The sequence below is a fragment of the Leiobunum rupestre genome, chromosome 2 (genome assembly GCF_980474605.1).
Source record: "Leiobunum rupestre chromosome 2, qqLeiRupe1.1.hap1, whole genome shotgun sequence".
NCBI lineage: Eukaryota > Metazoa > Arthropoda > Arachnida > Opiliones > Sclerosomatidae > Leiobunum > Leiobunum rupestre.
In genome coordinates, this window is record NC_143385.1 from 81,979,992 (window position 1) to 82,006,714 (window position 26,723).

Consider the following 26,723-nt stretch of genomic DNA (forward strand, 5'->3'; position numbering starts at 1 on the left):
TCTGCGGCGACGCATCATTTTTGTAATCGTCGAGAATGGTTCTACACTTACACACAATATGATTCAAGGTTATTTGGCGTGGCGATACCTGGCTGAAAATAGATGAAAACATGTTCAAGCTTCGTGGAGTTATGCATACGACAGGTATGCATAGGAATTTACTGTCAAAGGTGCGACCATCAGTAGTAGGGTTCTGCTACCCATGCTGGATTTGTTACCTGTCCGGGCTAGGGGGACGCTGGCGTAGGGCACTATGATGATAGGCCTCCGGTGGTATGGTCTTTGTTACTAGGTACACCGGGCTATAAATTCTGACACACTGTCCGGTCGCCTGAATCCTGATGGACCGAGCGGGTTTCAAGTCAGTAATTGAACATCCCTGTTTTACAACATATTTTCCCAATGGGGATTTCGGTTTTAAGGCCCATTTATCCGAAGATAACTTTTATGCCGTTCAAGCTGAAGTTTTGTTTGATGGACCACTCGACGAGCAGGATCCACAGGATATTGTTGAAACCCACTCAACAGCAACAAACCAAAGTCAAGAAAAACTTAAAGGGATTAATTTGTGGCACAAACGCCTGGGGCATTTGAACGAAGATGATCTCCGATACATGGTAAACCATCAAATGCTCTTTCCAAGAGGGCATCTTGAGGTCTGTGCGCCATGTCGTCTAGCAAAAAGTACACGCAGCACCCATCCACCTCTCAAGACTATCAGAAGTCAAGAAGTACTACAGCTCGTGCATTCCGACGTCTGGGGCCCAGCCCGTATTCCATCACTTGGCGGAGCGTATTATTTTATATCGTTCATTGATGATCGTAGTCGATATACATGGTTCACGGTCATTGCAATTTTTAAACTAAGGACCCTCAATCCTGATGAGGATGTGCAGCAAATTTTAGTACTCTAACACGAGTATCTTTAGAGTTATCAGCTCCCGAACCTTGGTTTCGACACGTTATCAACTTAACGAACTTCTTGTTTTTCATCTAGTATTTATCGGCTTCCTATTGGTCAAATCCGATCAGGTCAAAGCTATTTGTACTTAAAAAGTCACGTGGAACACTTTTCTAATTGGAACCAACTTTCTTACACTTATGGTTCTCGAGTTAGTTTTTGGATGACCTTGAAGACATGGTTCAAGGTCATCGACATTTTCGCAGTAGGTTTCCCCCTGCATGCTGTATACGACTTGACAATTTCAAAATCGTACCTATAACAGATTTTGAGATATTCGCCCTGGTTCATTTTTTAGTGGACACCCTGTATATTATCGCACTCCTGACAACTTCCCCTGTAGCAAATTAGAGTTGGGCCGACGTCGGCTAAAGGTACTTAGGTGGTCTCTTCTAACTTAACTTATCGTATATACTATTCTCCACCACACTCCCCCCTTTTCGGCTTTCCGTTGCTATGCAACGCGTTTTGAAATTTTTAATGTTTAGGCTTAGTTTCTCTTTTCGATATAACAGTCGCCAGCCAGATTTCCCGCACGGTACTGATGAGTTCCAAATAGAACGAAACCGGTCTACCGTTGGAATTTCTGGCTATTTTATTTAGTTTTTATGTAGTTTATTACTCGAAGATCTATTTGATCCGAGATTCGCTCGAAGACCTATCGGTACGAGTTATTAGTAAGTTTTTTAATTTCTTCAATTTTTTTTAGGATTTAGATATATTATCCCTTTTAATTATGGACTAATCTACTTTTTCGCGTATTTTATCATCCTAAAGGTACTTAACACTAAAGTCGGCCGACCTTTGGATTTAGGGTCCAAATGTCCTAGGGGTAAAAGGGTCGGCCGATCACAAAACGTTGACTCTTTACCGCCATTTAATCGACCTAAGAACCGACTCCGAAACGACGTCATCCCGACTTAGAATGTATTGTATAATTACGTCGAAACGACTTACTTTTTGATATTTTAAGTGACTGAAAATGACCAAATAAAACCGTAAATATAGCTATATACATGTATGTAATTGGTCAAGTCCCATGAACGGGAGTGAAACAATGAGTTTATTTCCATCAATCGGAAAGTTCTTAAATCTAGAGTACAGAGTTCTAGAGTTTCTTGGGGCTTAGTAAAAGTAACGAATAAATCTTCATTAATAATATCTTAGCCTAAAGCCGGGTTTTCATGGACGCTTGTAGCTTGAAAAAATTTGGCTTGAGCTAGAAATAGTTTAAAGTTCGCGCTCACGCTGCGATCGCTTCTGTTTTCAAGAACGCGTGTATTTTGCGCTTGGAGTGTGCGCTTGTGAAAATAGATTGGAACACGCTTCTAGCGCCGATCAAATCCAACTAGGTATTTTTACGCCCAAGCGAAAATTTCGCGCGTGACGTCGGTCCATGTGACTTCAGCCAGCCAATGGTTATGTAGTATGTGCTAGTGTTGGTACCGAGGCTTATCATACTATTGTACGCTGTTCGAAACAAATAACAATGAGTTCAACCACAACCAAATTAACCAAAAAGCAACAAAAATAAATAGAAAAAGAAGAGAAAACAACAAAGGGAAATAGAAGTGAAGAACAATTTTATAAGCCATGTAAAGGATAACCCAATAATTTGGAACCGAAAATTAAAAGAACACCGAGACAGAGATGCAGTGAATGTTGCATTTATAGAGTTGAGCAAAATTATGTAAATAGGGCGCACCTACCATCGTTTTGCTTTACACCTTCTTTTATTGTTTTTTGGCCTTAATAATTACTAAAAGTTTAAGTAATTACATTTTTTTCTTAATCAAAAGACGTCCGCGATTCGGAGCCGCCATATTTATTTAACGCGGCAGCCGCCAGCTCAAACGGCACGCTAGAAATATCTTGCATCGTGAAAACGCGAAGCGCTTTCCTTGCAGCTTGAGCGCGAAATATAAAATAAAGTATACGCTTCCCACAAAATGGAAAAATCTCAATCTTTTCTTTTTCAAGCTACAAGCGTCCATGAAAACCCGGCTTATTAACATATTTAGCTATACGAATGTAACCTACTTGAGCTGAGATATTTTTAATAGGGAAACATTCTCAGATTGAATATATAATCTTTTTCGAAAAAATATACTACAGAAAGGAAGTTATTTTAAAAATATTTCTATTTGTTTGATTAAATCGCCAAAGTTTCACAGTTTTGAGCGATTAATTGGCAAAGCGCGACCTTAAATCGACTCTTTGTGCCACAGGGGTAATAATTAAATGAAGGTCTATTTTAAGTCGGATAATGGTTGGCATACCGACCATAAAAAGGATTTACGGTTTTAGTGTCGAAAAACGTTCGGACGTTTTTAGGTCGGCATTTGGTCGTCGACTATAAAGTGACTTTTCGACCGTACCCCGTCCCTAAAACGACTTCATGTGCTACAGGGGTTAACATTGAGATCATTACCTGATGTGAAACGATACAAACAAGAGAATAGTTTGGATTTGGACTTGAGTTTGTTTGATTTCACAAAGAAGGCTGGAATGGCCAGCTCAGTCACTGAAGAAAGTCACGAAGCTCATTGCGCCAAAGTAAAAATACCCATCAATTATGAAGAAGCTATACATTCACCACAAAGAGACGAATGGCAGCGAGCAATGAACCGCGAAATGGAAGTATTAGAAGAGAGACAAGTGGCAAAGGTTGTTGAAAAACCAAGCGGAAAGATCATGGGATGTAAATGAAGCTCCCAGTGGCAAGTTTATCCGATACAAAGCCAGGATTGTTGCCCAAGGCTTTGGGCAAATAGAAGGTATAGACTATGAAGAGTCGTTTTCACCCGTAGTCAATTTCACCCTTACAAGAATATTTCTTTCTTTCTTCGTCATGTGTCTGAGATGGACTCATGGTCACTTTGACGTCACCAATACTTACCTATATGGAACGTTGGATCAAGAAGCACTGATGAAACAAGTTCCGGGTTTCATGAAGGTTGATCCTAACAAATTGTGCCTGAGCTTACAAAAATCATTATACGGTTTACCCCAGAGCGGGAGGCAATGGTTCCTTGAACTCGACAAGAGCTTCGCAGAATTGGGCTTCACCAAATTATTCGGAACAAACTGTGTTTATTATAAACCTTTCAAGGTTATTGCCCTGGTTTACGTCGATGACCTAGTGCTATTGGCCAAGAATAACGAAGCGATACAAGACACGTTCAAGATACTCTCTACCAAATACCAAATGAAGCATCTTGGTCCTGTACATAAGCTTTTAGGAGTCATCTTGGATTTTCGACCAGATGGGAGTTTGAAAATACAACAGACATCGTATATCATCAAGGTCGCTAAGAAATTTGGCGTTATTCTGGATACACCAGTTAGTTTACCAATCCCTTATAACACCACATTAACGAAATCAGATTGCCCTAAATCTGAAGACGACCAAGCAAGTATGAAGGACATTCCTTATCGTTACTTAATTGGATGTTTGTTGTTTATAGCGCAACGTACGCGTCCAGACATTTTATTTTCCATCATCGCACTATCTCAATTCAATGCCAATCCAGGTCAGGCACACTGGATGAGATTGTGTCAGCTAACACGCTATGTCTGATCGCCTAAAGAATATTTATATTTATATTCATTTACAGGGAGCGACAGTGACTGTGGGGCCAACACGCATAGTGGGTATATTGTTTTCCTTGGTTCCTCGCCGGTATCGTGGCGCTCCGTACAACAAAAGTCTGTGGCCTTGTTAACGGCTGAAGCAGAATATATTGCGCTAACCGAAGCCATCAAAGAACTGCTTTGGTTACAACCAATAATTAATGAACTACAATCTTTTTGTGTATGTTTAGAAAAGCCCCTGATCTTGTGTGATAATCAAGCTGCTATAGCATTATCTAAAAATAATGTTGAGAATCAACGTACCAAACATATTGACTTGAAGTATCATTTCGTTTGGGAGAATTTGGATAAAAATACTTTTGATTTAAAATACGTGAAATCGAATGATAACATCGCAGATGTACTAACGAAGATTGTGAACAAAACTAACTTCATTAAATATATAACAATGTTAAAATTAGAGGTTTAACAAAGATAAAGTTAATTAATTAATTAATTTAATGTCAGAAAAATATATGTATACGCCAAAGTGGGGGAGTGTAAATAGTTATGTAAAAAAAACATATTTTGAACTTTACCCTATTCCCGCCGTTTTTATGACGTCAGCGTAATGGTCACATGGCAACCCGGTGATCTCTAAAGAGGCAATTTGCTATTCACTCTCTCTCTCTGCCTTCCCAGTTAACCACTTTAGTTATGTGAATAATGTAAGTAGAATAGCTTGCTATTAAACTGTTTTATTGTTAACTTGTAGTATTCATTCACTCTAAGTGATCAAACTTATCCCTCCTTCATGTTTGTTGCTCCTAGGTGGCAGGCGGTAAAAACATACATTTCCCAAAAATTATCACGTTTCTGGTTAGTTTTACTCAATTCTATTCCACTGACAAGGAGACGACCCGAGGTGTTACACACCGATTTTGTTCAAACTCGGGGGATTGGTAGCAGGCTTGGAAATAAGCGGTGGTCACTGGGTCAAAGACCAGTTTATTTATTGCTCGGATCAGTTTTTTTATTCAAAAGCTAGGGGTTCACTGGTCCAATGTCCAGTTTATTAATTCAAAATTATCTACCGTATTATTAACCAACTGGTCTACGTGACCACTTAAATAATTCAAGAGCTGGGAGTCACTGGCCAAATAGACCAGTTTAGAAATAAACCTTATTTCCAAGCCTGATTGGTAGACCTTCATGTAACTTGAAAAATCCTAAAGGGAATGGCAACGAAAAATGTTTTTGACAACATAAAACGGAAATTTTCCCATTGAAAATAGCATGGGATTTTGAAAAAAATCAAAATTGATCACATTTTGATCAATCTGAACCAAACGGGTGAAAATGAACCGATATGGCTAAAATTGGGGAAAATGTGAGAAAAAAATAAAAAAATACAAACATTGAAAAAATATTTCAAAATTGATGAAAATAATTTTTTTTCAAGCTTGAAAAAAAATTGCAAAAAATATTGATCAAAAACAGTAGTTTCGATCAAAATTCATAGGAATTGACGGAAATTTATAAGTTGTGTAAAATTGGATTAATGTATAGATAAATAGCGATTTTTTGAAAAACAAAGTATTTATTTGGGTCAATTTGATCAAACTTGACCAAAACTGGAAAATAACCCAATTTGAAAGTTTGGTAAAAAGTTTATAAAAATAAACAAAATTCGACCATTTATCTGAAAATTGTTTGAAATATTTTTTTTTCAAAATCAATAGTTTCGATCCAAAACGATCAAAATTGATAGTGGAAATTTATTTGGGTGAAGTGTACTACAGCGGCCTCATCGAATTTGATATTAATTTTGGTTGCGCCTGATAGACCTTGTCACGTAGATGCCGAGGGTAATTTTTATTTTGGCCGCAAATGATTATTTAATTTTTTAATGTAATTTTAAATTTCTAATTTTTGGGCATTTTCACGTGTTTCGTTGGACTTATTTCCGTCGTGTGTTCGCCGACACCACAGTTTCGGTGTCCTAATGAATTCCACGTGATATTCCCTTTTTGTATAAAATCAATTACAGTTGTTGTTCATTTTCTCGGTGTTTTGTATTTTTGGGCCACAAAGTGATATTCCCGTACTTTATCAAATCTTTTACAGTTTTTGTTCATTTCCTAGGTGTTTTCTATTTTTGGGCCACTTTGTTTCTGGTTGAGATTAAAAGTATATACTTGATGCGTAAGGCTTGGTACTGTCCTCTAGGTCGCGTAATAGATGGACCATCGCTTTTTTTAGTATGGGGTTGGGGAGGCCGCGGCGCCTCGCACCCCCAGCGCTTGAGCGAAGTGAGTGCGCGGCGCCGTCAGGCGCCAATACGGGGAATCTCAAGTGCGTCAGGCGCCAATACGGGGAATTTAGTAACGTCTTTTACGTCTTTTGGAAGCAAACCTGTTCTCATTTTTATTACTATTCAAGTTGATACGATTCCACTAATTACGATGCCACTAGGTACGGTTACAGAAGGCCCACCGTCAATGCTCGGAATGGGGCTGTGGCGCGTCAAAAAAGTGGTGTCGACGGATACACGAATGAGTGCGCGGCGCCGTCAGGCGCCAATACGGGGAATCTCAAAGTGCGTCAAGCGCCAATACGGGGAGTTTAGTAACGTCTTTTACGTTACTAGTAATCACACGGAAATTCCCTAAAATTTCTAAATTTTAAAAATTAAGTTAATTAATTAAATTATCATTTGCGGCCCGAAAAAAAATAGTTACGTAATCTACGCGTCAAGTGCTACATTCTCCGCCACAAAAAAAAATACAAAAAACGGTAATTCCCTAAAATTACTAAATTTTAAAAAATAAGTTAATTAATTAAATTATCATTTGCGGCCCAAAAAAATAGTTTCGTAATCTACGCGTCAAGTGCTACATTCTCCACCAAAAAAAAACACGAAAGTACATGAAGCCGCTGTAGTGCAATTTTGCCACATTTATATACAGTACTATAACACTATATAGGTAAGAAATTAGTTCGACATTTCCGTTCCAACATGATTTTTTACTAACAATTGTGAATTTAATTAAAAGTAACTTATTCGATGGTTTACTGAAGTATAATTGAAATATTTACGGGTTTACCCAATTTTATTTGAAATAATTAATAATCTTTCCCAATTTTACTTGAAGTAACTAATATTTATTGGTTTTACCCAAATTTGTTCGCTTTCATCCGTATTTAATTGTAGGCATGGAAAATTACCTATAAAAGAACAAAATCGTCAAAATCGCTGTCATTTGGGTCATTTTTAGCGAAATCTATTTTACCCAAGTTTAGGATTTTTTTTATTTTCTCCCAATTTGATTCAATTTTAGCGAATTTTCTTATTTTTTCCCAATTTGGGTCAATTTTAGCGTAATTTCTTTATTTCACCCAATTTGATTTGTTATAAATAAGTTTTAATGAATTTCACCCAATTTTATTACAAATAACTTATTTTCAAAGGCTTACCCAATTTAATCCAAATATTTAATTTTTAAAAGGTTTTTACCCAATTTTATTTGATATAAATGATTTTTATGGAATTTCATTTATTATTTACCAAGTAAATATTTTAAAATTTTTAGAACCAAAACAACTACGGATAAAGATTGGAAATTAATGGGGTTTTTGAACAAAACTACTTATTTTTTTAAATTTTTTATACTTTTTTTTTTTACAAAATTTAAAGATTTTGATCAATTATTTTCCCAATTTGATCGTTTTGGATCGAAACTATTGATTTTTATAAATTTTTTACAGTGTTATTAACATTTTTCAATTTGGAACAAAAATGCAAACAATTTTGAGATAGTTGGTCGAATTTAGTTTATTTTTATATAAATTTTACAAAACTTTAAAATTGGGTTAATTTAGATCTATTATTTTCCAGTTTTGGTCAAGTTTGATCAAATTGACCAAAATAAATACTTTGTTTTTCAAAAAAAATCGCAATTTATCTATACATTAATCCAATTTTACACAACTTGTAAATTTCCGTCAATTCCTATGAATTTTGATCGAAACTACTGTTTTTGATCAATATTTTTTCAATTTTATATATTTTTTTAAATTTTGAAAAAAATTATTTTAATCAATTTTGAAATATTTCTTTCAATGTTTTTATATTTTTATTTTTTCTCACATTTTTTCCAATTTTAGCCATATCGGTTCATTTTCACCCATTTAGTTCAAATTGATCAAAATGTGATCAATTTTGATCTTTTTCGTCAATTTTAATAAATTTTTTATAATTTTGGTATTTTAAATTTTTTTAAATGTTTCACAGGGTACCCTTGGAATCGGTCAAAATCCCATGTTATAATCAATGGGAAAATTTCCATTTTAAGTTGTCAAAAACATTTTTTGTTGCCATGGCAAAACCGTTGCCCATTGAATAAAATCCCTTTAGGATTTTTCAAGTTACATGAAGGTCTACCAATCCCCCGAGTTTGAACAAAATCGGTGTGTAACACCTTGGGTCGTCTCCTTGTCAGTAGGTGGTGTCTTTTCACTTGTTCTGGGATTTCGGATTATGGAAAGAACAGTAAGGCTATGACGTAATTTTATTCTGTGGTGCCAAATAGTTCCGAGTCAGGGTAAAATCGTTCTTCCAAAATGACTGCCTGTGGCCTTTTTAACAGATAAATTCTGGCTAGCAGATGACAAAATCCAATTTACTCCTTTTCAGTAGAAGTAAAAAAGGGAACCCTAATACACTTTGTCCAAGAACTGGCAAAAAGAAACCACCTTATGTTGCCTTTGTTCAAGACTCGAAAATCCCATTTCCCGGCAAAAAAATCACCCAATAGCTACACAATTCGTGAAAACTCCTCGGAAAATGGCCTTCCATGTCGTTAGCGCTACAGCGGAAATACCTACACTAGAACCGCTACGGAGTAAAATACAGCTACAGGCACGAACAGATACAGTTTTTGGAAATAGAAAGTTTTGATCTATTTCTACATACTCATTTTCCATGACAAATTTTTGTATAAAAGCAGCCTGAGTTTTGAGAGAAAACATTCATAAACAACTTGCCTTCGCTGTGATAAGCTCTTGTTCCGTACCTTATCTTCCATTTGTTGACTGACCTATCATGGAATTCGTAAAGAATCGAAAAGTTGGCAACAGTCTAGTTCACGAAGGCTTCATCTACAGGCAGTATACCAGCAGCGTGGAGACAAATCCTACTGGGTGTGTGTCAAGCACGAAGGGGAACATTGCAGAGGCCGTTGCAAAACAGAATGGCATCGTGGAAGTCACCAACGGAAATCATAATTATGTCGTCGACCCATCTCATGTGGGGGTGCAAAGGAGACTTGCAACCATGAAATCCTTGGCAATCACGACACAAGAACGACCGTGCGAAATAATAACCAAGACAGTTTCAAATGCGTCAGCTAGTGTAGCGGCCATGTTACCATAACCGGCACTGATGACAAGAACAATCAATAAGACCAGAAAGAAAAATTCCGCCTCACCAGCCAACCCAACCTCTCTCGCTGATATTCAAATCCCCGACTCCTACACCGTTACGACTTCCGGACAACCATTTTTGATGGCCAACATTGGATATTAATATTCACAACAACGACTAATCTAGAATATTTGGGGAACGCTGAATTGTGGCACGCAGATGGGACGTTCAAAACCGCTCCTGGCCTGTTCACCCAGCTTCATACAATCCATAGTGCCCAGAATAACGCTACGATTCCTTTCGTGTATGCGTTACTGCCTGACAAGCAAGAACGTACGTACAACTCCTTCTTGTAAATTGTGGCTTATGACAGCAACATCGACCTACATCCAGAACAGATGTCAGATTTTGAAACTGGATTTATCAAAGCCAGCAAGAAGCAGTTCCCAAGTGCACAGCACAAGGGATGTTACTATCATTTCAGTCAATGCTTATGGAGGAAAATCAGACAGCAGCAGGCGCACCACCACCAGATCAACGTCTCAAATACCGGCAGTTGGAGACACGGTTGTCTAATATCGTGAATCAGTACGGAAAGAAGCCATTAACTGACTACTAGACTGGTATTGCCTTTGTTCCATGTTTAGAAAATAGTGTTGAAAACTAAGAGTTGATTAGAAAATAATTTTAAAAACTAAAGTTGTTTTAAAGTTACAATGCTTATTTTAGTCAACTAGCAAAAACACACTGCATATGTAGCAGTTCAAGTCAGTATCGGATGTTAACACCGTAGCTGATTGAGTGTAGCTGCTAACGTGCAGCTACTCAGGTAGTAGCTAGAGTTTGTAGCGCAAAGGACCTGCTTCCGAAAACAGGCACAAAGATTTGTAACCAAAGAAATATTTTTTTAAATACCTAGATTTTACTTAAAAATATTTTTTATTGAAAATGCCGAGGTTGTAGTTTAAAGTTGGAAAAGTTCACTAACCTTCGAAAATTCCTAAAAAAAAAAGGAAAATCCAATGAAAACTTGAATTTGTATCAAAATCCTTTTATCAAAAATTACCATTAAAAATCCAATGATATGGAATTTCTCACGATTTGGCGACACTTTCCACTAGATGGCGCCACGATATGGTTGTATGGCCTCCTGAAAAACTTCATATATCCCTTTAATTCTCTTAGCGTAGCTATATATATAAGTTTGTCACTTTGGGGAATATTTTACGGAGAGCTGGTAATGGAGTGACGTCAACACAAGAAAAAAACCTACCCCTAGCGGGGCGCTACGTGTGACGCGTTAGCAAGCAGACGCAAAACGGCGACGAAGCCCGTAATGCAGTTTGTCTTGTGAATCGCTCAGTAAAACTGATGCGCAGTGGCGTAGAGAGGGGAGGGGGGCAGACTGCCCCAGGCGCCACAATTGTCCATTTTTACAAGGATAATTTTGGCGCGATCATCCCTTGTACTTCGCCTCTCTTCCCATCCTCCTTGGAATTATGATTCCGCCCCGGGCGACAATGGCCCACGCTACGCCACTGCTTATGCGCGTGAAGAATAGGAAGTGTCACACTTATGTTACAATAATATACACTTATGGTGTAAGTAACATTAACGGGACAAGCTGTCTGGGAGGAATTTAGGCACAAGTTATCCTAACTTTCTAATTGGAAGAAAAATAATTATTCAGAATGTTTTCAAATATTTAAATGTACTTTGATTTGTAACTTTAATTTCATACAATACACATCAAACAGTACAGCTTCATTATAAAATGGCAACAATAATAAAATCAGTTTTAAACTGTTTTTTTTTTTTCGAGTTTCTTTTCTGTAAAATTTGTAAGGGTCAGGGGAACTTGATAAATTTACCCCCAAAAGTTAATCGAATCTTAGAATTAATAGCAAAGCATTTTATCTACCCAATTCTAAAAATATAAAAATAAGAATTTCTGGAGAAAAGGGGAACCACTTTTTAATAACAAGCGAACCAATAAATAACCATTCATATGAAAATCTTCAACTAAATCCCGGTTAAAACAATAACCTGCTGACCTTTTCATAGTTTTATCTATAAATAGGATTTTTGTAGTGATGAGTGGTGGGGAAATGTTTTACAATGAGGTTAATTACAAAAGAAAAAAATTTAATAACATTTCGCGATATTTACAAGTGCCAAAAAGTCACGTTGTGGGAAAACAAATAAAACCCACGTTAATAAAGCCATTAAGACCTTTAAATTAAAAAAAGAGGAAAAATCAAAATGTACAAAACTCCATTAAGGTGGTTTTTAAAATTGATAGGTTAACAAATTTAAAATGCCTAAAGAAATTAAGACCAGATTTAACATTTTTAGAAAGACGAGTAATCCCTTTCATCTTTACAGGATTAATCTTTTTAAAGAAGTTATTTTACAACATCATAATTATATATTTTTTTTCATTAAATTATTGACAAGTGGTCCTTCACTAATATTTTTTGTATTAAATTATGTTTGTTTGAATGACGGTAGGGTACTTTTCATGTTACTAGGAAGTATTTTTTAAAATGTCAAAAGGCAATTGTATAATAGGTTGCGCAATAAATAAAAAATTGCCTTAAAGTTTATTGATTTTTTGTTTGTTTTGGAAACGACAGCTGATGTGTTCAATGGTCACTTAAGTTTTTTTGCACAATGGCCAGGCACTATTTATTCTCAGCTGAATCACAAAATATTTACTTTCCTCTTTTAATCCTCCTTCAAATTGGACGACTGGAACAAGTGTTTTTTTAAAATAACTATTATATATTTTTTTACATGATTCATTGTAAACCAGGCACAAATGTCATGGTATGAGAAGACGATGGTGTAGTTACAGATGGCCTAGCGAGTTCCAACAAGCACTGCGCTAATGTTCGAGAGCTTTCGACAGTTGACATTGCTAAACAAGCCAGTTCCGCTTCGTGCTGCCTTAATTGACTAAAAATTGATAATTTCTTATAAAATATGAAACGTATATTAATAGCATTTCCCATTTGACTGCTCAAGATTAACTCTGAACTGGTCACTGACGTAATTTATCTCACTGGATCAGCCAAGAAATGGAACAAGTTTCGAAAATTCCAGAGCTTTATTCCAAAGATATAAAGGAACATGCGAGATGATAGAGCACTTAGAAACACACAAAAAACGTGCTCCAAGAGCAAATCTTGACACCTTGATCTATCGAAATCAGTAGATTAGTTTCTCCAAGATTGCTCGGGAGCCATAAATGGAACCCTCATTTATGGATTGAAGCAGATCCGAGCACGCCAATGGGATATAAAAAATTGATCAAGCGCACGACAGCAGTCAAATGGAAAATGTTGAAATTATTTTTAACTCTCCTCACTATTTGCAATATAAATATCTTAAAGGGAGTATGAACTATCACCCAATTTAAAATTTCTGTCATCAGGCTTAATAGAAGCTAAGGGTGATTGGTGTTAGTTAAGTCATAATGCATTTTAACAGCTGCTTTTTTTTAAGTTAGTTCATACTTCCTCTAATTAGATTTTTTAGTTTACATAGAATACCACTCAGCAGCCAACACAAGGAGTTCATTAATTTCTAAATTTATGGTCTGTTAAGCAACCATATTTGATTAAATAGCAATTTATGAACTTCCCACATTGGCGGCTGCGTGCCTTTACGTTAACTAAAAAAGCGTATCATATTCCCTTATACAGGTTATAAGATACTTTTTCAATACCTGGTTTGTTTGATATTTGAAAAGAAAATAAATACCTGCATGCTGAAGGACAATAAATAACCAAATTCCTTAATACGAGAGAGGCTGTTAATCTAATACTTTTTGTCAAGGAGCCTTCTTTTTCTTCCTGAAATAATAAATAGAAATTTCCACATTTAGCTAAAACTTGTGCAAATAATTTATAAGAAAATAGGCATTTTCTATAAATAAATAAATACATTTCTGATTATACTAAAATAAAATATTTCATTTTAGTATAATATTAATAGTATTTATTTATTCTTAGAATGAATGATAATGGTGAAATTCAGGCCCAAACTGGCCAGGTTGGTGAGGGCCTTTAGACGCGTATATGTTTCAAATTAATGTGCATGTAGAACCTAATACACTTTAAACGTTATTTGTTATTTAGATTATTATTCCATGCCCCCCCATAATCCCCTAAGTGGGCCCCTCTTCACTCTCTAGCAGAGTGGCCCCAAAGGAGCCAGTCCGGGCCTGGCTTCGCTTCATTAATGTCTCACATTAAAATCCTTCAGTAGTAAACGTAATGCATCATATTCATAAAATATTACTTACCATGAATTCTTTTGGATTGAGATACTGCAAAGCATGCCGCCTTATAGCCAACAGAGCCGCATCAGGAGCATATCCGGGATGCGGGGGTGGAGGCTGGTTTGGAGGGATAGACGATTTGCCAAACTGTTCCACTTGATGTCGACGCACAGCCTGCATATGTAATAGCTGCTCTGAACAGTGACGATCCTGCAAGATATCACGCATTAAACTTTAATGTCCAGTATAATGTAATTTGGTATCGTTATTGGGTAACTAGAACCACTTGGTCAGCGTGTGTGCGGCCCTAGGCAAGAATAATTAGCGGAGGAATGGCTGACCCCAAGATTTTTATTATGATAACATTTTGCTTCCATCAAACATTTAGGGCTGAGTTACGTACTGAGCAAACCCAGATTTTAGTTTTATAAGTAGCTTTAAAATCTTCCATTAAATAAGCTTCAACTAATACTTAAGCATCATGAGTTAGTATTGGCGGAAGTAACACTTTCCCAACTAATGTTATACTTAGTTTAAGAGTAATTTTTAGCTTAACACTACAACTGTTCCCCTCCCACAGATCATCACATGATATTACCCCCATATAACACTACATGTTATATTCACCATTGTAAACGGATAAATTAATGGTTCTATGAAAAATACATCAAGTAGGGTAAAAATTCAAGACACAATCCCCAGCAAAAACTAGCACCGAGGAAATTGCATTATGCCTTAAAAACCACTTACAAACTAATTTATGCAATGTAAAAATTGTTTTTTTTTTGTGGCCTTACTTGCATATGTGTTAATAATGACAGTTTTTTCCTTTTCATGGTATCGCAGTTTTCCCATTCACAAGTGCCCTCATTATCACATTCTTCAGGCATGTGCTCTTTAGCCACGTGAAACAAGACCGCTTGAGCATTTGAAAAGGCTCTACGATTAAAAAAGTATATTTTATTACATTAGCAAAGGTGTCTTTACATTACTGCTCTAAATTAGAGGTTTCAAACCCCTGAATTGATTAGCAATGGAATCAAGGATATAAAATCAATGAATCCATAAACTGTTTCGCAAATTGCCATTCTTATAAGACGTTATTTACAGTGCCAATACTGATTTAATTTTTAAACTGAAAGTTACCATTTTTGAAATCGGTTAGGAATTCAATAGGCTATATCTACAAAACAAAATATTCTTACCATAAGTTTCAAGGTAAATTTCAATGGTAAAATTAATATTTTGGCATAATTGGTATTTTAAAACAGAAATAAGGTAACTTATATGGTCTAGGTTAGTATATAAAAACCTGCAATTTAGTAAAAAAAATAAGGAAAAGTAATATGTCAAAGAAAAAGTAAAGAGGTAAAACTACTAAGAGAGTTTTGATTTCAAAGTGGTTATTTACTATTTTCACTAAAATTTAGGCCAACTTCGATTATCATATCAGCACTGCATTTAATGGTTAAAAATTACATTAACACTTCTACCGGTTAAATATGTCTTGAGAAAAGTGAACTTACTTCATGCAGTTTTTCCATTCACAGATAAACTTTAGTTTTGGCGGAGCGACTGGTGCCGCTCCTGTTTGAGACACAGGCTTGGTATCTTTTGAAGTAATGGCCTTGTTGTCCGTTTTAATACAAGTTGTCGTGCTTGTGGTTACAGTTGCTTGCGTTGTACTACTAGCGGTTGTTGCTTTTACGATGGTGTTTGTTATTTTGGTACCCGTACTACATAAGGCGGGCCTTAGTGGTACAGGTTTTGATTGAAGTGGGGTAACATTTGTTTGAGTGTTAACAGTGCCAACATTTATAGAGGAAACATTTGTAGCTAATCCTAAACGAATTGGCTGATTTTGTTGCAAAAAATTAACAACAGTGTTAGTTGTTTGTGTAACCGATGAAGTCATAAGTGCCACTGTCCTTACGATAGTCGATGATGAAGCTGATGAAGATCCGCTTACTATTGTACAGTTAGCTTCTTGTTTTGGTTGTATTTTAGGCATAGCAGCCAAATGGAATGTCTGGGCCTGCTGCTTAATCTGACCATCAGCAGACATTACAGCGGGTACCGTTACAAGCTGAGTTCCCCCACTCAGTGATGTTGAGCACGTAATTGCTTGTTGTGGTGCGGTAATAACAGTTAATCCACTCTGCCGCAAACTAGCTTCTAATAAAGGAGTTTTAGTCCCTAAACCTTGGACATTAGTCATCACAGTTTGTCCAGGAATATCTTGTCTAGGTCTTTTTGTTTCCAAAAGAAAACACGCTGTTGGAGCTCCAACAGCGGTGGACGGTCTCTTCAGGGTATTACCAGCTGAAGTAACAATTGTTGAACCTAAAATAGTATTAGGATTGTCTCTGGAAGTTTGAATTTGAAGTTGAGCCAGTTGCCCAGCAGTTAATTGCGGTAGTCTAATTAATTCTTGACCATCTTCAACTTTAAGTGACATTGAGGGTGATGGCAGTCTAACAATATGCGCTTGTAATATTTGCTGACCAACTCCCGGACCACCAGTTGTCATCATGGGTAATGTTATAGCAGTTCCTTGGGGGTTTAATCTCAAAACACTAACTATATGCGCTCCAGGCACCGTAGTTATAGTGTTTCCAGAAACGGAAGATGAAACTGGAACAGCGACAAATGGTAACTGATGGCATTCGGCATTGGTCCTATTTATGGCTTTGGAGGCGCACTCAAGGGTTCGAGCTATATCAGTTATTGAAGAGAGGTCTGGTGCTGGTAGACCTTGTACAGCGATAGGTTGTACGCCGCCACTACCTATTATATTAGAGCCATCTATCGCATTATCATTACACTCTGTCCTTAATTCACTGTTTGCTATAACACCTTTTTCATCAGAATCCATCAGCATTGATATGTTTTGATCTTCCGCACCAGTTATTGCATTAGATTCCGGAGTTAAAGGCTCTTCGTCTAGTTCAGCAAATGCCATGGCAGTAGAAAGGATATCCTCTTTGACAACATGAGGTGGAACAACTGGTTTTGGCTTTTGCTCAGGTTTTTTTATAGGCTGTACGCTTCCATTGCTGGATGTTAGAGTATCATTTGTCAGACCAATAATACCGGGAATAGCTTTCACACTATCTGATGCTGTAGCGGCAATTTCTTCTTCACCAGGTAAAGGTGTTTTACGTTTATCTAATAAGCCATTCAATAAAGGAGAGTTTTTATACAAGCTAGTCTTCTCGATCCTTATTCTCTTTACGTCCTCTTCACCATCCGATTGGATATTCAAAACATTTTTGAGTAAGTCGGTAGAAGAATTGACTTCATTTAATTGCTCTTGAGCTGGTACAGAGTTTTGCGCTACTGAGGTTTGAACAGGGGTTATAATGGAAGGCACAATCCCCTGGGTCAAAACGTTATCTTGCGTAGTAGCTGTTAAATGCATTTGAGTAGGAAAACCCCCACTGGCTGAATGTACTAACACAGCATTAGCGGTGTTCATTTCTGTACAAGGCCTTAAATTGCTGTTATTGATCACAATTATACGAGGAATAGTAGTACTTGTAGTACCCACATTGATGTTATTAGCATCGGAGATGGTTGATGAATGTGTTACGGGAATAATGAATTGCTGTTGTGGAAGATTATCTTTCTTAATTACAACGCTTGGTGGTAGACCATTTTGTTTAGCAGCAGCAACAGATGTGGTGGTTGTGAGTGTATTTACTGATGTTGATGGGTGGTGATCTTTGTCCAAACTTTCACTGCTACTGATCTCTTCACTCTTTTGCACTTTTAAAACGGTGTCTATCTGAGGGTGATGGTTGGTCAATTTTTTTACGTTACTTCCCTGTAAAAAATAAAAATAAATTACTGACTGCGGACAAAAAATAAAAAATATTTAACCCCTCGCATAAGCTAAATTGCTCACCACCTAATTATGTAATTTTATGTATTACTCAGCGCACGTTGGCTCAAAAACTCATAATATAGGAAATCACAAAATTAACAAGCGACTCACACCTGTTCCCACCCCCAAATTAACCCTTGACATGTAGTTTATATGTATAAGGAGTATTTGTTAAACACTAGCTGATATAAGAGGAGAATCACACCCCGCTTCTGGAACTAATTAAATTTTTTGTTTCGAAAATTTATGAATTTTCTCCAATAAATTTTTGGTATTGACATTCTAAAGCAAATTTCCGTTAATGCCAAAGACCAAGACTCTATACCACTAATAGAAAAGTCAAACAAAATGAATGAAAGATGGGAATTTGGTTGATTTGTAAACAGTGCCCTCTATTGAAGATAATAGAAGCTTATAAAAAAATAAATGGGGGTCGGACTTTTAACCATCACTTCCACTTAAAAACTGGACAGTAGGTAGGGAGAGAACACTGGATGCGCAGAGAACGATTTTTGCCTGCAATCGCGTAACAAGTAACTAAATCATGACTCCCTGTGGAGCATGTGGTGCCATCTAAGTAAACTGACCATTCTATTTTGGTAATAAAAGCTTGACAAAATGGTGGTTTAATTGTCAATTTACCTATAAGTTTGAATTCGTTAAATTAAGATACAAATTATTAAATGTGATAAATCGCAATAAGACATAAAAACGATAGAAATTACTTCAGTGACAATTAAAGTCGAGAAGCGGGGAGGCTGGCAGCCATGTCACGAAACGTTTCCCTTTTCTCCTAACCCCAAATTAAAAAAACTTTGCAGTCTATTAGAAAATTTACTAAAATTTATTTACTTTTTATAACATTTTTGGTAAATATTTATTTAAAATTGTGGCTGTCATTTCTCAACATAATTAACTTAGACGGAGCTCCAATGCAATAATGATAAAGGAATATTTGAGGAAAGCATGTCTGACATATGAGCGCCATCTGAAAGCTTCTTTAAACTAACCTCTTAACGTTAAATAACCCTGGATTTACTTAAGTATTGTTATTTCTCTAGTCAGTGTATGACATTTTAAAGTCTAAGTTATAAAAGTACAGAGAAAGCTCATTATGATATACAGATAATATACTACTGCTCAATACCAAAAGTGACGATTACCAAAGTGTGGCAATGGAAGAGTTTTTGAAATGTATAAAATGAACCAAGTTGGAAAGGGAGGGAATCTAAGAGAACTAAGAAGACCGCTAGCAGGCTTATATACTATTCATATATAGTATTGGTTAACCATTATCCATGATATTTAGTTTATTCCACTGATATATTTCCAGGTGCAAGAGCATCTCATGTTTTAAAATGATGAATACTAATAGATCGCACACACTAGCCAATTGTAACTACCTATGTCATTGCTAATTTAACCAATCTTTTCACGAGGAGTTATAGTTACTCAAATCATGATTAACATTTAAATGAAATTGGTTCCATGTGATTATATTGTAAGCTAAGTAATAAAGCTAAATCTTTAACAGGAAAAAGTTATTGGAGTAACTGTACTCTTTAATAGCAAACTTTCCCTGGACTCTGTCAAAAAATCTAATTTCCAGGTTTTTTCCAAGTTTGTATGAACCCTGTCATAGATTTTTGGATGGAAACACTACCACCGTGTTTTAATACAAAACATGAGAGAACAAACCTGAAAGTGGCACACTTAGTAATTATGTCACTTTTGTCAATACTAAATTAACTTCACCCAAGGACTATTCAAAGGAGGCATTTTTAAGGACTTAAAAAGTTTGATCTTCAACCCCCAATGTAGTGCCTATGCTTTACCAAAATCCTATAGGTAAAAGGTTTAGTTTTTTAATAAGGTTTTTTCTTAAATTCCTTTTCAGGGGGTGGGTTTAGTTAACTCAAGTTTTTCTTGATTTTGTTAAATCAGGAATTTTTAGAAAAAAAATTGTGCAATGTTAATGGTAAAGGTAAAAATTTCTACGCTGTTAATAATACTTGAAATTGAAGGGTTAGAGAAATACTAATTTGTAAAACGTTATTACATTGAGTACAATATTTCAGTTAAATAAAAAGAATTTCCAAGCAAATACTCACGTCAATGTGGAAATCCCTTTGAATGCCATTTAATCTTAAAGGAATTTTCCCCATCAAAGGTTTGATGGTAACAGTTTTTGGCCTTGTTCCAGATTCGTTAGCAACCACAGTTGAGTTTAAACTTTTGCACTTTGTTGACTTAGAACTCTTTGGCGTATTCAGTACACGGTTTACCGGAATGTTAGCGGAACCCGCGTTAGCAGTAGCCACTTTAGACTGTGAAGGTAAAGGGTTTGTAGTGTTACCGTCACTGCTTTCAGTGGATAGCGCTTCTCCACCTAGCAAAGCTAAATGCGAAGATGTCTGTTGCTTTTTGATATTTTGTGATAATTTGGTAGCCAACAAACTTTTAATTAAATTCGTATTGCTTCCTGGTAAAGGACCGGGAGAAGCGGGAGGGGACGGAACAACACCAGCGCTGGTGAGGGGTGGTGTTAAGCTTCTTAAAGGAGATGATAGATGAGCTTTCAAAATTGGACTGTGGCTGGAAGGTGGAGTTACGCTATCCGCAGAACTAGCAGCTTTTGCACCAGGTGGACCCGGCCCACTAGAAGATTGTACCGCTGGGCTCACGGGTCGATGCTGAGTAGCACTCCCACTTTTTCCAGGCACCATCACAGTTGTTAAGGGTAAAGGGAATTGTCTCCTTTTAAGACCCTCGTAATGCAATGAAATAATACCAGAGTTCGTTTCTTGTTTCATAATACTGCACTTGGGGAAAATTAATTTCATACAGTTTGAAAATACATGACCGTTTACAACACACTTTCTTCCCACTTTGCTGCAATACGACACATAGTCGGCGTAAAGTTCGTTCCTTAGTATTGAATTTCCTGGACTTTCTTCGTAGAACGCTTTCAGCCTAAAAATAAATATATATCAAGTTCAGAAATGAAGACCATAGCTTGTTTTTTTAATTTTTTGGTGTTCATATCTGTCATTATAACAATCTGATGTTTAGTGTTTGAGAACAAATGACAATGCCTAACAAAACCATATCAACTTAATAACCCTACATGTAGCAATGTTAGAGTTTGAATAATTCAATGATTGACTTAATTTGTAATCAATAAAATAGGTGAAAAATATCAAACCAAAACAAAATTAACTAAAGCCAGACTAAGTATCAGTCAAAATCAAGTAAGAATACGTCACCATACTAGATCATTGAAATGGTTAACCTACTTATAAATTTGGAAAAGAGAACAAAATGTTATTACCAGCTACAAGCAACAGATTCTGAATCAACCTCAGGACCAAACACATGACTTGGAGTGGCAGCTGTTCCTAAGTTGAAAAAACAAAAACAAAAACAAAATGAAGTTAATTCAATGGAAAATTAACTTTATATTACATAAATTAACGCGTGTGAAGAGTAAAAATTATTTCGAGAACTCGTGCGACGAGAGAAGTGGCTGTACGCCGAATGGAGAATTAACCTCATACGCGATGAGTTTCCTTGGAAGTCAATGATCCATGCCATATCAACCCGCCAACCAGCGAAAGCTTCGACCTACAACATTCAACAAGATCATCGCCTCAGCAAATCCTAAACTCTACTTCAAAATTTTGGGTAAACCAAACTAGAGCAAATTAATCCTCATTGTAGATATTATTAATCCAATTGGAATTCAGATGCGATAGTGTTTGAATAAAACTTCATCTCTTTATAACAAACTAATGCTGACACTTCAATCACAAAAAAATTAAACCACTAGGCAAACGTACTAAACTCTTAACTTTTTTAAAGTGTCACAATGTGTTTAATGCGTTTGGATTTTGAGTTGTCTCAAATAAAAAAATCCCCTTATAAATTAGTTAATTTAACTAGTATCACTACGCTAATTTTCAGATATTTAATACAGTTAAGAATTATTTTAATTGATGTACATAACAATTTGAAATAGGCTGTAGCTCTGAGAAATAAAAGAATATCATTAACTATTTATCCTTACTAACCAATCGAAGGTCCTTCCCACTGTACAAAATAGGCCTTTTTTGAACACATCCGAGTGCAGACAGACCTTTAAAGGTTTTTCTACTACGTCAAGTATTAAGACTAGTCTCAAACTGAAGAGTAAATTATAGAACACTATCCATTTTCTTAAGTTTCACTTCCACATTCCATACTTTCTAAAACTAACATGACCATATGCAACAAGTATATGTATATGTATACATTTGGAATGTCTGAGGGAGCGACTGTTGGCCTAGATGATTTTCATATAAACCGGCGTAATTTACAGACGAGAATTGCACTAGCAACAGTAGCTGCCCAATGATTTAGTAAGTAAGCAAAATGTCTTACATTTGACATAGCATAAGCACCGCTCGTTTTACCAGGCCCATTCCCAGTACAGGGTCAATGGCTTGTCAGACGTTACAAATGTATGCATAAATAGTTTAATGGTTTATTTTGCAGTACAGTACAAAAACTACATAACCAAAATGGCAGCTGCTTGAGATTTCTAAACATCAATATATAATGGCAGAGATTATTTTAATTGCCTGTTTAATTTATATCAGTGTTTTAACACTAAGCCTATTTTTATTCATTTTTACAAGCAGATTACTGATTATTGGGGAAAACTTACTTTTGAGGGGAATCTCTGAAGGTGAACAGGTGGGAAGTGGAGATTGCTGAATCATATGAGTTTGTATGGAATGCGTTGCAGTGGTTGGAGTAATGCCATGAAGAGAGTGATGTGGCAAGTTCACTTGCATTTTTTTGGAAGGCAATGGCATTGCGACAGTTTCATTTTGCACAACGGATGGCTCAAATGTTTCAACCAGCTTGAAATTCCCTTCTCCAGGACCAGATATTTGTGGATCCACAGTCAATAGACTAACCAAAGTTCCTAAAAATATTAAGTAATTAAAATACAATTGTTAATTTTAATTACAGTAATTAATTGTATTAATTTTAACTATAATTCCAGTACAGATCATTTGTTTCTTTAAATACAGCAAGATATCATAAAAACACTAGTAACTCATTTGAATTAATACCCTCCATTTGACCGCAAATTTTCATTTGTTTTAAATTTCAGCAGTAGTCTAGTTTTGTAGGATTCCATATTAAACTAGGTAAAAAATCAAGTAGCTACTTATCTCATAAAGTTAACGATGAAAGAAATTTTAAATTAAAACTATTTTGTTACGATTCAAAAGTCATTCTTACCAACAGCTTTGTGCACCCTCAGTATTTTCTCACAGATCCTTCTACCAAGCTCAGAAAGCGAATAAAGCGCTTCCAATGAATAGACAAGCAACATGACATCGTGAATAGTTAGCAAAGAAACTATTCGCTGGTAAACCTGCACGATAACGTAGGATGAATATTCCGAAGTCTAAATTTTTTTATTAAAAACTTACCCTAAGATCAATGCAACAAGCGAGAACGTCATCATTTGCATCACATTGTGCAAGATTTCCTAAGATTTCCAGTGACCGTAGAACCACAAAACGATCGGATGAATCAATTCCTTCCGTTACGGTACGTACAACCAAACGGGAGCTCAGATCTTCTTTCAGAGACAGTTTTAACTGAAAAGGTTTAAAATTTTATATATCCAATAAAAATATTTGCATGATCATGAGCTAACATTTAATCCTGAACACAAAGATTATAGTCATTCTAAACTATTTCCAACTTGATTTTTAATCGTCGGGGAAAGTTCGATATAATTTTTTACACAGCCATCAGCTTGTTGATTCAATAAGCCTAACAGTACCTCCTCATGATATTCCATACATTGATAACAGCAGTAGTAAAAAACTTATTTAAATGTTAGAATAAAATCTATCAAGCATTGAATTTCTATCTATAGTGAAAAATTTCTGCCAATTTAAACCCTCACTTTGCATGAACGTGTTATGTGATATTGTCATAATGAGTAATATAGTTGAAGGGCATTTGGTGTAACATTTTCCGAAAATCTTTAGCAATTTGTCTAATTTTTTGCCTATGCTATATTGTAAAACACTTGGTACGAGTTACCACCAAGATGTATTGAATAACAATAATTTATAAATAAAGAATATACTATTCTAATGAAGTAAATTTTACTATTTTCATACTAACAAATTAAAAGTTCAAAATATTTTCTTACCTGTATAGCCAGATTACCAAGTGTATCAAGGGCAATTTGCCTTAAATAAGACCATCGACAGAAGACACACAAAAGTAAAAACCTATGAAAACCAAAGGCATAAAATTTTGGAACAAGAAAATAAAAAGTAAATATTTAGAATTACTTTAAACAGGAAGAATTCTTTACTAGAACTGGAATATTATGATGTTCAAATGATAAGTTGTATAAAATCAGTGCTATCTGTAACGAAAAATATTAAATAAGGGTTATTAAGTAACCGGATAAGAAAAATATACACTGGGAAATATTGAAAATCTAAGCGTATCAGTAGTAGAAAGTTTGACAGGGAATTTTCGCTTCTTATTATAACTATTATAAAAACCCTTGGTTTTGGGCCAAAATTAATACCACCACCCTCAAAGATGGCCATTTTAGACAGGGTGAGCACCAGTCCGTTAAATTGATGAACATCTTAATCTACTTTAGAACCTGTTATTTGCATTAAATTTGGCTGGTCAGCAGCCCTTTTCTTAGTAAACGGGAATGGTTACAATAAATCTGTATTGACGGATATGGTGATCACCACCACCTGCCCAGTTTGCCCCTGACCACGAAACATAATATTCTGGTATGTTTCAAAAGGCCTAATGTAAAAGTAATATTCATTTTAACAGATAAATGGTTAACTAGAGGTAAACAAAGCCTTCTACTCCAGGCACAGACTCAATGCGTAGCAGGGTGATGGCAAGCCCTTCATAAAACAAGCGCTAACAGTTCCCTACACTTACTATAACAGTTAACCTCAGTTATGGAACTCAATGCAGCTTACAAATTTTAACCAACTACCATAAATAGAGATCAAACCTCGCTTCTCTTGCTGCGACCGAAGAGTGTCAACTACTTTGCCATTATTTATGTGGCAAATTTCTTAAAATAAGTAGAGCTAATAATTTCTAACAACTCTTGTTTGAATTAAAATCTACGAATAGCTATGACAAGCACCAAGAATCATAAGATTCATAGTCACTAAATAAAACCGAAGGAATTTTCTTTATAAAAACACAACTTAGAAACCAGACAATATCATTGCGTGCTGAGGGGAAAAATTTGGAATCGGCCTTAGCTAGAGTCCCGTCATTAAAGCCCTTATGGAAATTTATACATCTTCTAATGCTGTAGGTTCGATATACAGATATTTTGCACCTTGGTTACCTCTACTGGAGCTATTTCAAAATAGCCTTGGTATATTTTAACACCTTCCTTCAACCGGAATATATATTTATTATAAGCGAATATTTCAAAAGCACGGGAAAGTTCTGCGTCAAATAAGGATAATAAAAGTTTTAAATGAGGTGCATTTATTCCAAGACAAAGGTAAATTTTCACATAATTATAACATAGGAAACAATTTAACTGGCACTTCCTATGGTTTTAATACGAATTTTCTTACCAAACTTTTCATCCTTGGTAGAAGTTTATTAGATATATTTAGACTAAAGGGTTTGAAAAAAAACCAATGCAACAGTTTTTTTTAACACAAACCAGGTTTTTTAACACTTTTTTATATTACTATTAAACTATTTTTTCTCTAACAAAAATTTAATTTAGTACTAAAATTATACAGGGTGCCCACTAAAAACGAAAAATGACTGAAAAAGTCATTTCAAATATCTATGAAATATTCCTCGTGCACGGGGACATTTACTAGTGTAAAACTGAATGACCTAGAACCATGCCTTCAAGGTCATTCAAAAACTATCTCAAGAACCGTTGGGTTTACGGATTTGGTTCCAATTAGAAAATTGTTGCTCGCCATACTATTAGTTCAAATAACTTAGATTTGACAAAATTTGACCAATCAGAAGCTGAGAAATTGAAGATTTGCGATAAAGAATAATTAATGCCTTCAGTGACATTTCAATTGAAATGTTGAACAACACTATGAACTCCGTCGTTAAACGAGATCAAGCATGAATCGTAGCCAACGGTGGCATAATTGAACCTTTGTAAACTATTCAGTATTTATTTGATTAAGTCACATTAAAACTAATCAGATTAACCAAATGCCATACCTTAAATTTAACCCAATGCCATACCTTAAATTTAACCCAATGCCATACCTTAAATTTAACCCAATGCCATACCTTAAATTTAACCCAATGCCATACCTTAAATTTAACCCAATGCCATACCTTAAATTTAACCCAATGCCATACCTTAAATTTAACCCAATGCCATACCTTAAATTTAACGCAATGTCATACCTTAAATTTAACCCAATGCCATACCTTAAATTTAACCCAATGCCATACCTTAAATTTAACCCAATGCCTTACATTAAATTTAACGCAATGCCATACCTTAAATTTAACTCAATGCCATACCTTA

The 26,723-nt window shown here is 35.7% G+C and overlaps 1 protein-coding gene across 4 annotated transcripts in view; it reads right to left on the reverse strand.

Moving 5' to 3' along the window:
* Positions 1–11,724: 11,724 nt before the first annotated feature.
* Bap170 (Brahma associated protein 170kD) overlaps positions 11,725–26,723 on the reverse strand; it is a 41,939-nt gene continuing 26,940 nt past the window's right edge. For 3 of the 4 annotated variants that reach the window (XM_090166487.1, XM_090166486.1, XM_090166489.1), the window contains 12 exons: positions 24,499–24,575; positions 24,354–24,435; positions 23,617–23,787; positions 23,423–23,558; positions 22,836–23,099; positions 21,462–21,528; positions 20,242–21,103; positions 15,771–18,070; positions 15,042–15,183; positions 14,269–14,454; positions 13,725–13,816; positions 11,725–12,917 (listed from right to left, as the gene is read on the reverse strand). In XM_090166487.1, the coding sequence (XP_090022613.1) occupies positions 12,761–12,917; positions 13,725–13,816; positions 14,269–14,454; positions 15,042–15,183; positions 15,771–18,070; positions 20,242–21,103; positions 21,462–21,528; positions 22,836–23,099; positions 23,423–23,558; positions 23,617–23,787; positions 24,354–24,435; positions 24,499–24,575 (4,536 nt within the window). In that variant the 3' untranslated portion in view covers positions 11,725–12,760. The remainder of the gene's footprint in view (positions 12,918–13,724; positions 13,817–14,268; positions 14,455–15,041; positions 15,184–15,770; positions 18,071–20,241; positions 21,104–21,461; positions 21,529–22,835; positions 23,100–23,422; positions 23,559–23,616; positions 23,788–24,353; positions 24,436–24,498; positions 24,576–26,723) is intronic. The other variant, XM_090166488.1, reaches the window with a different exon arrangement.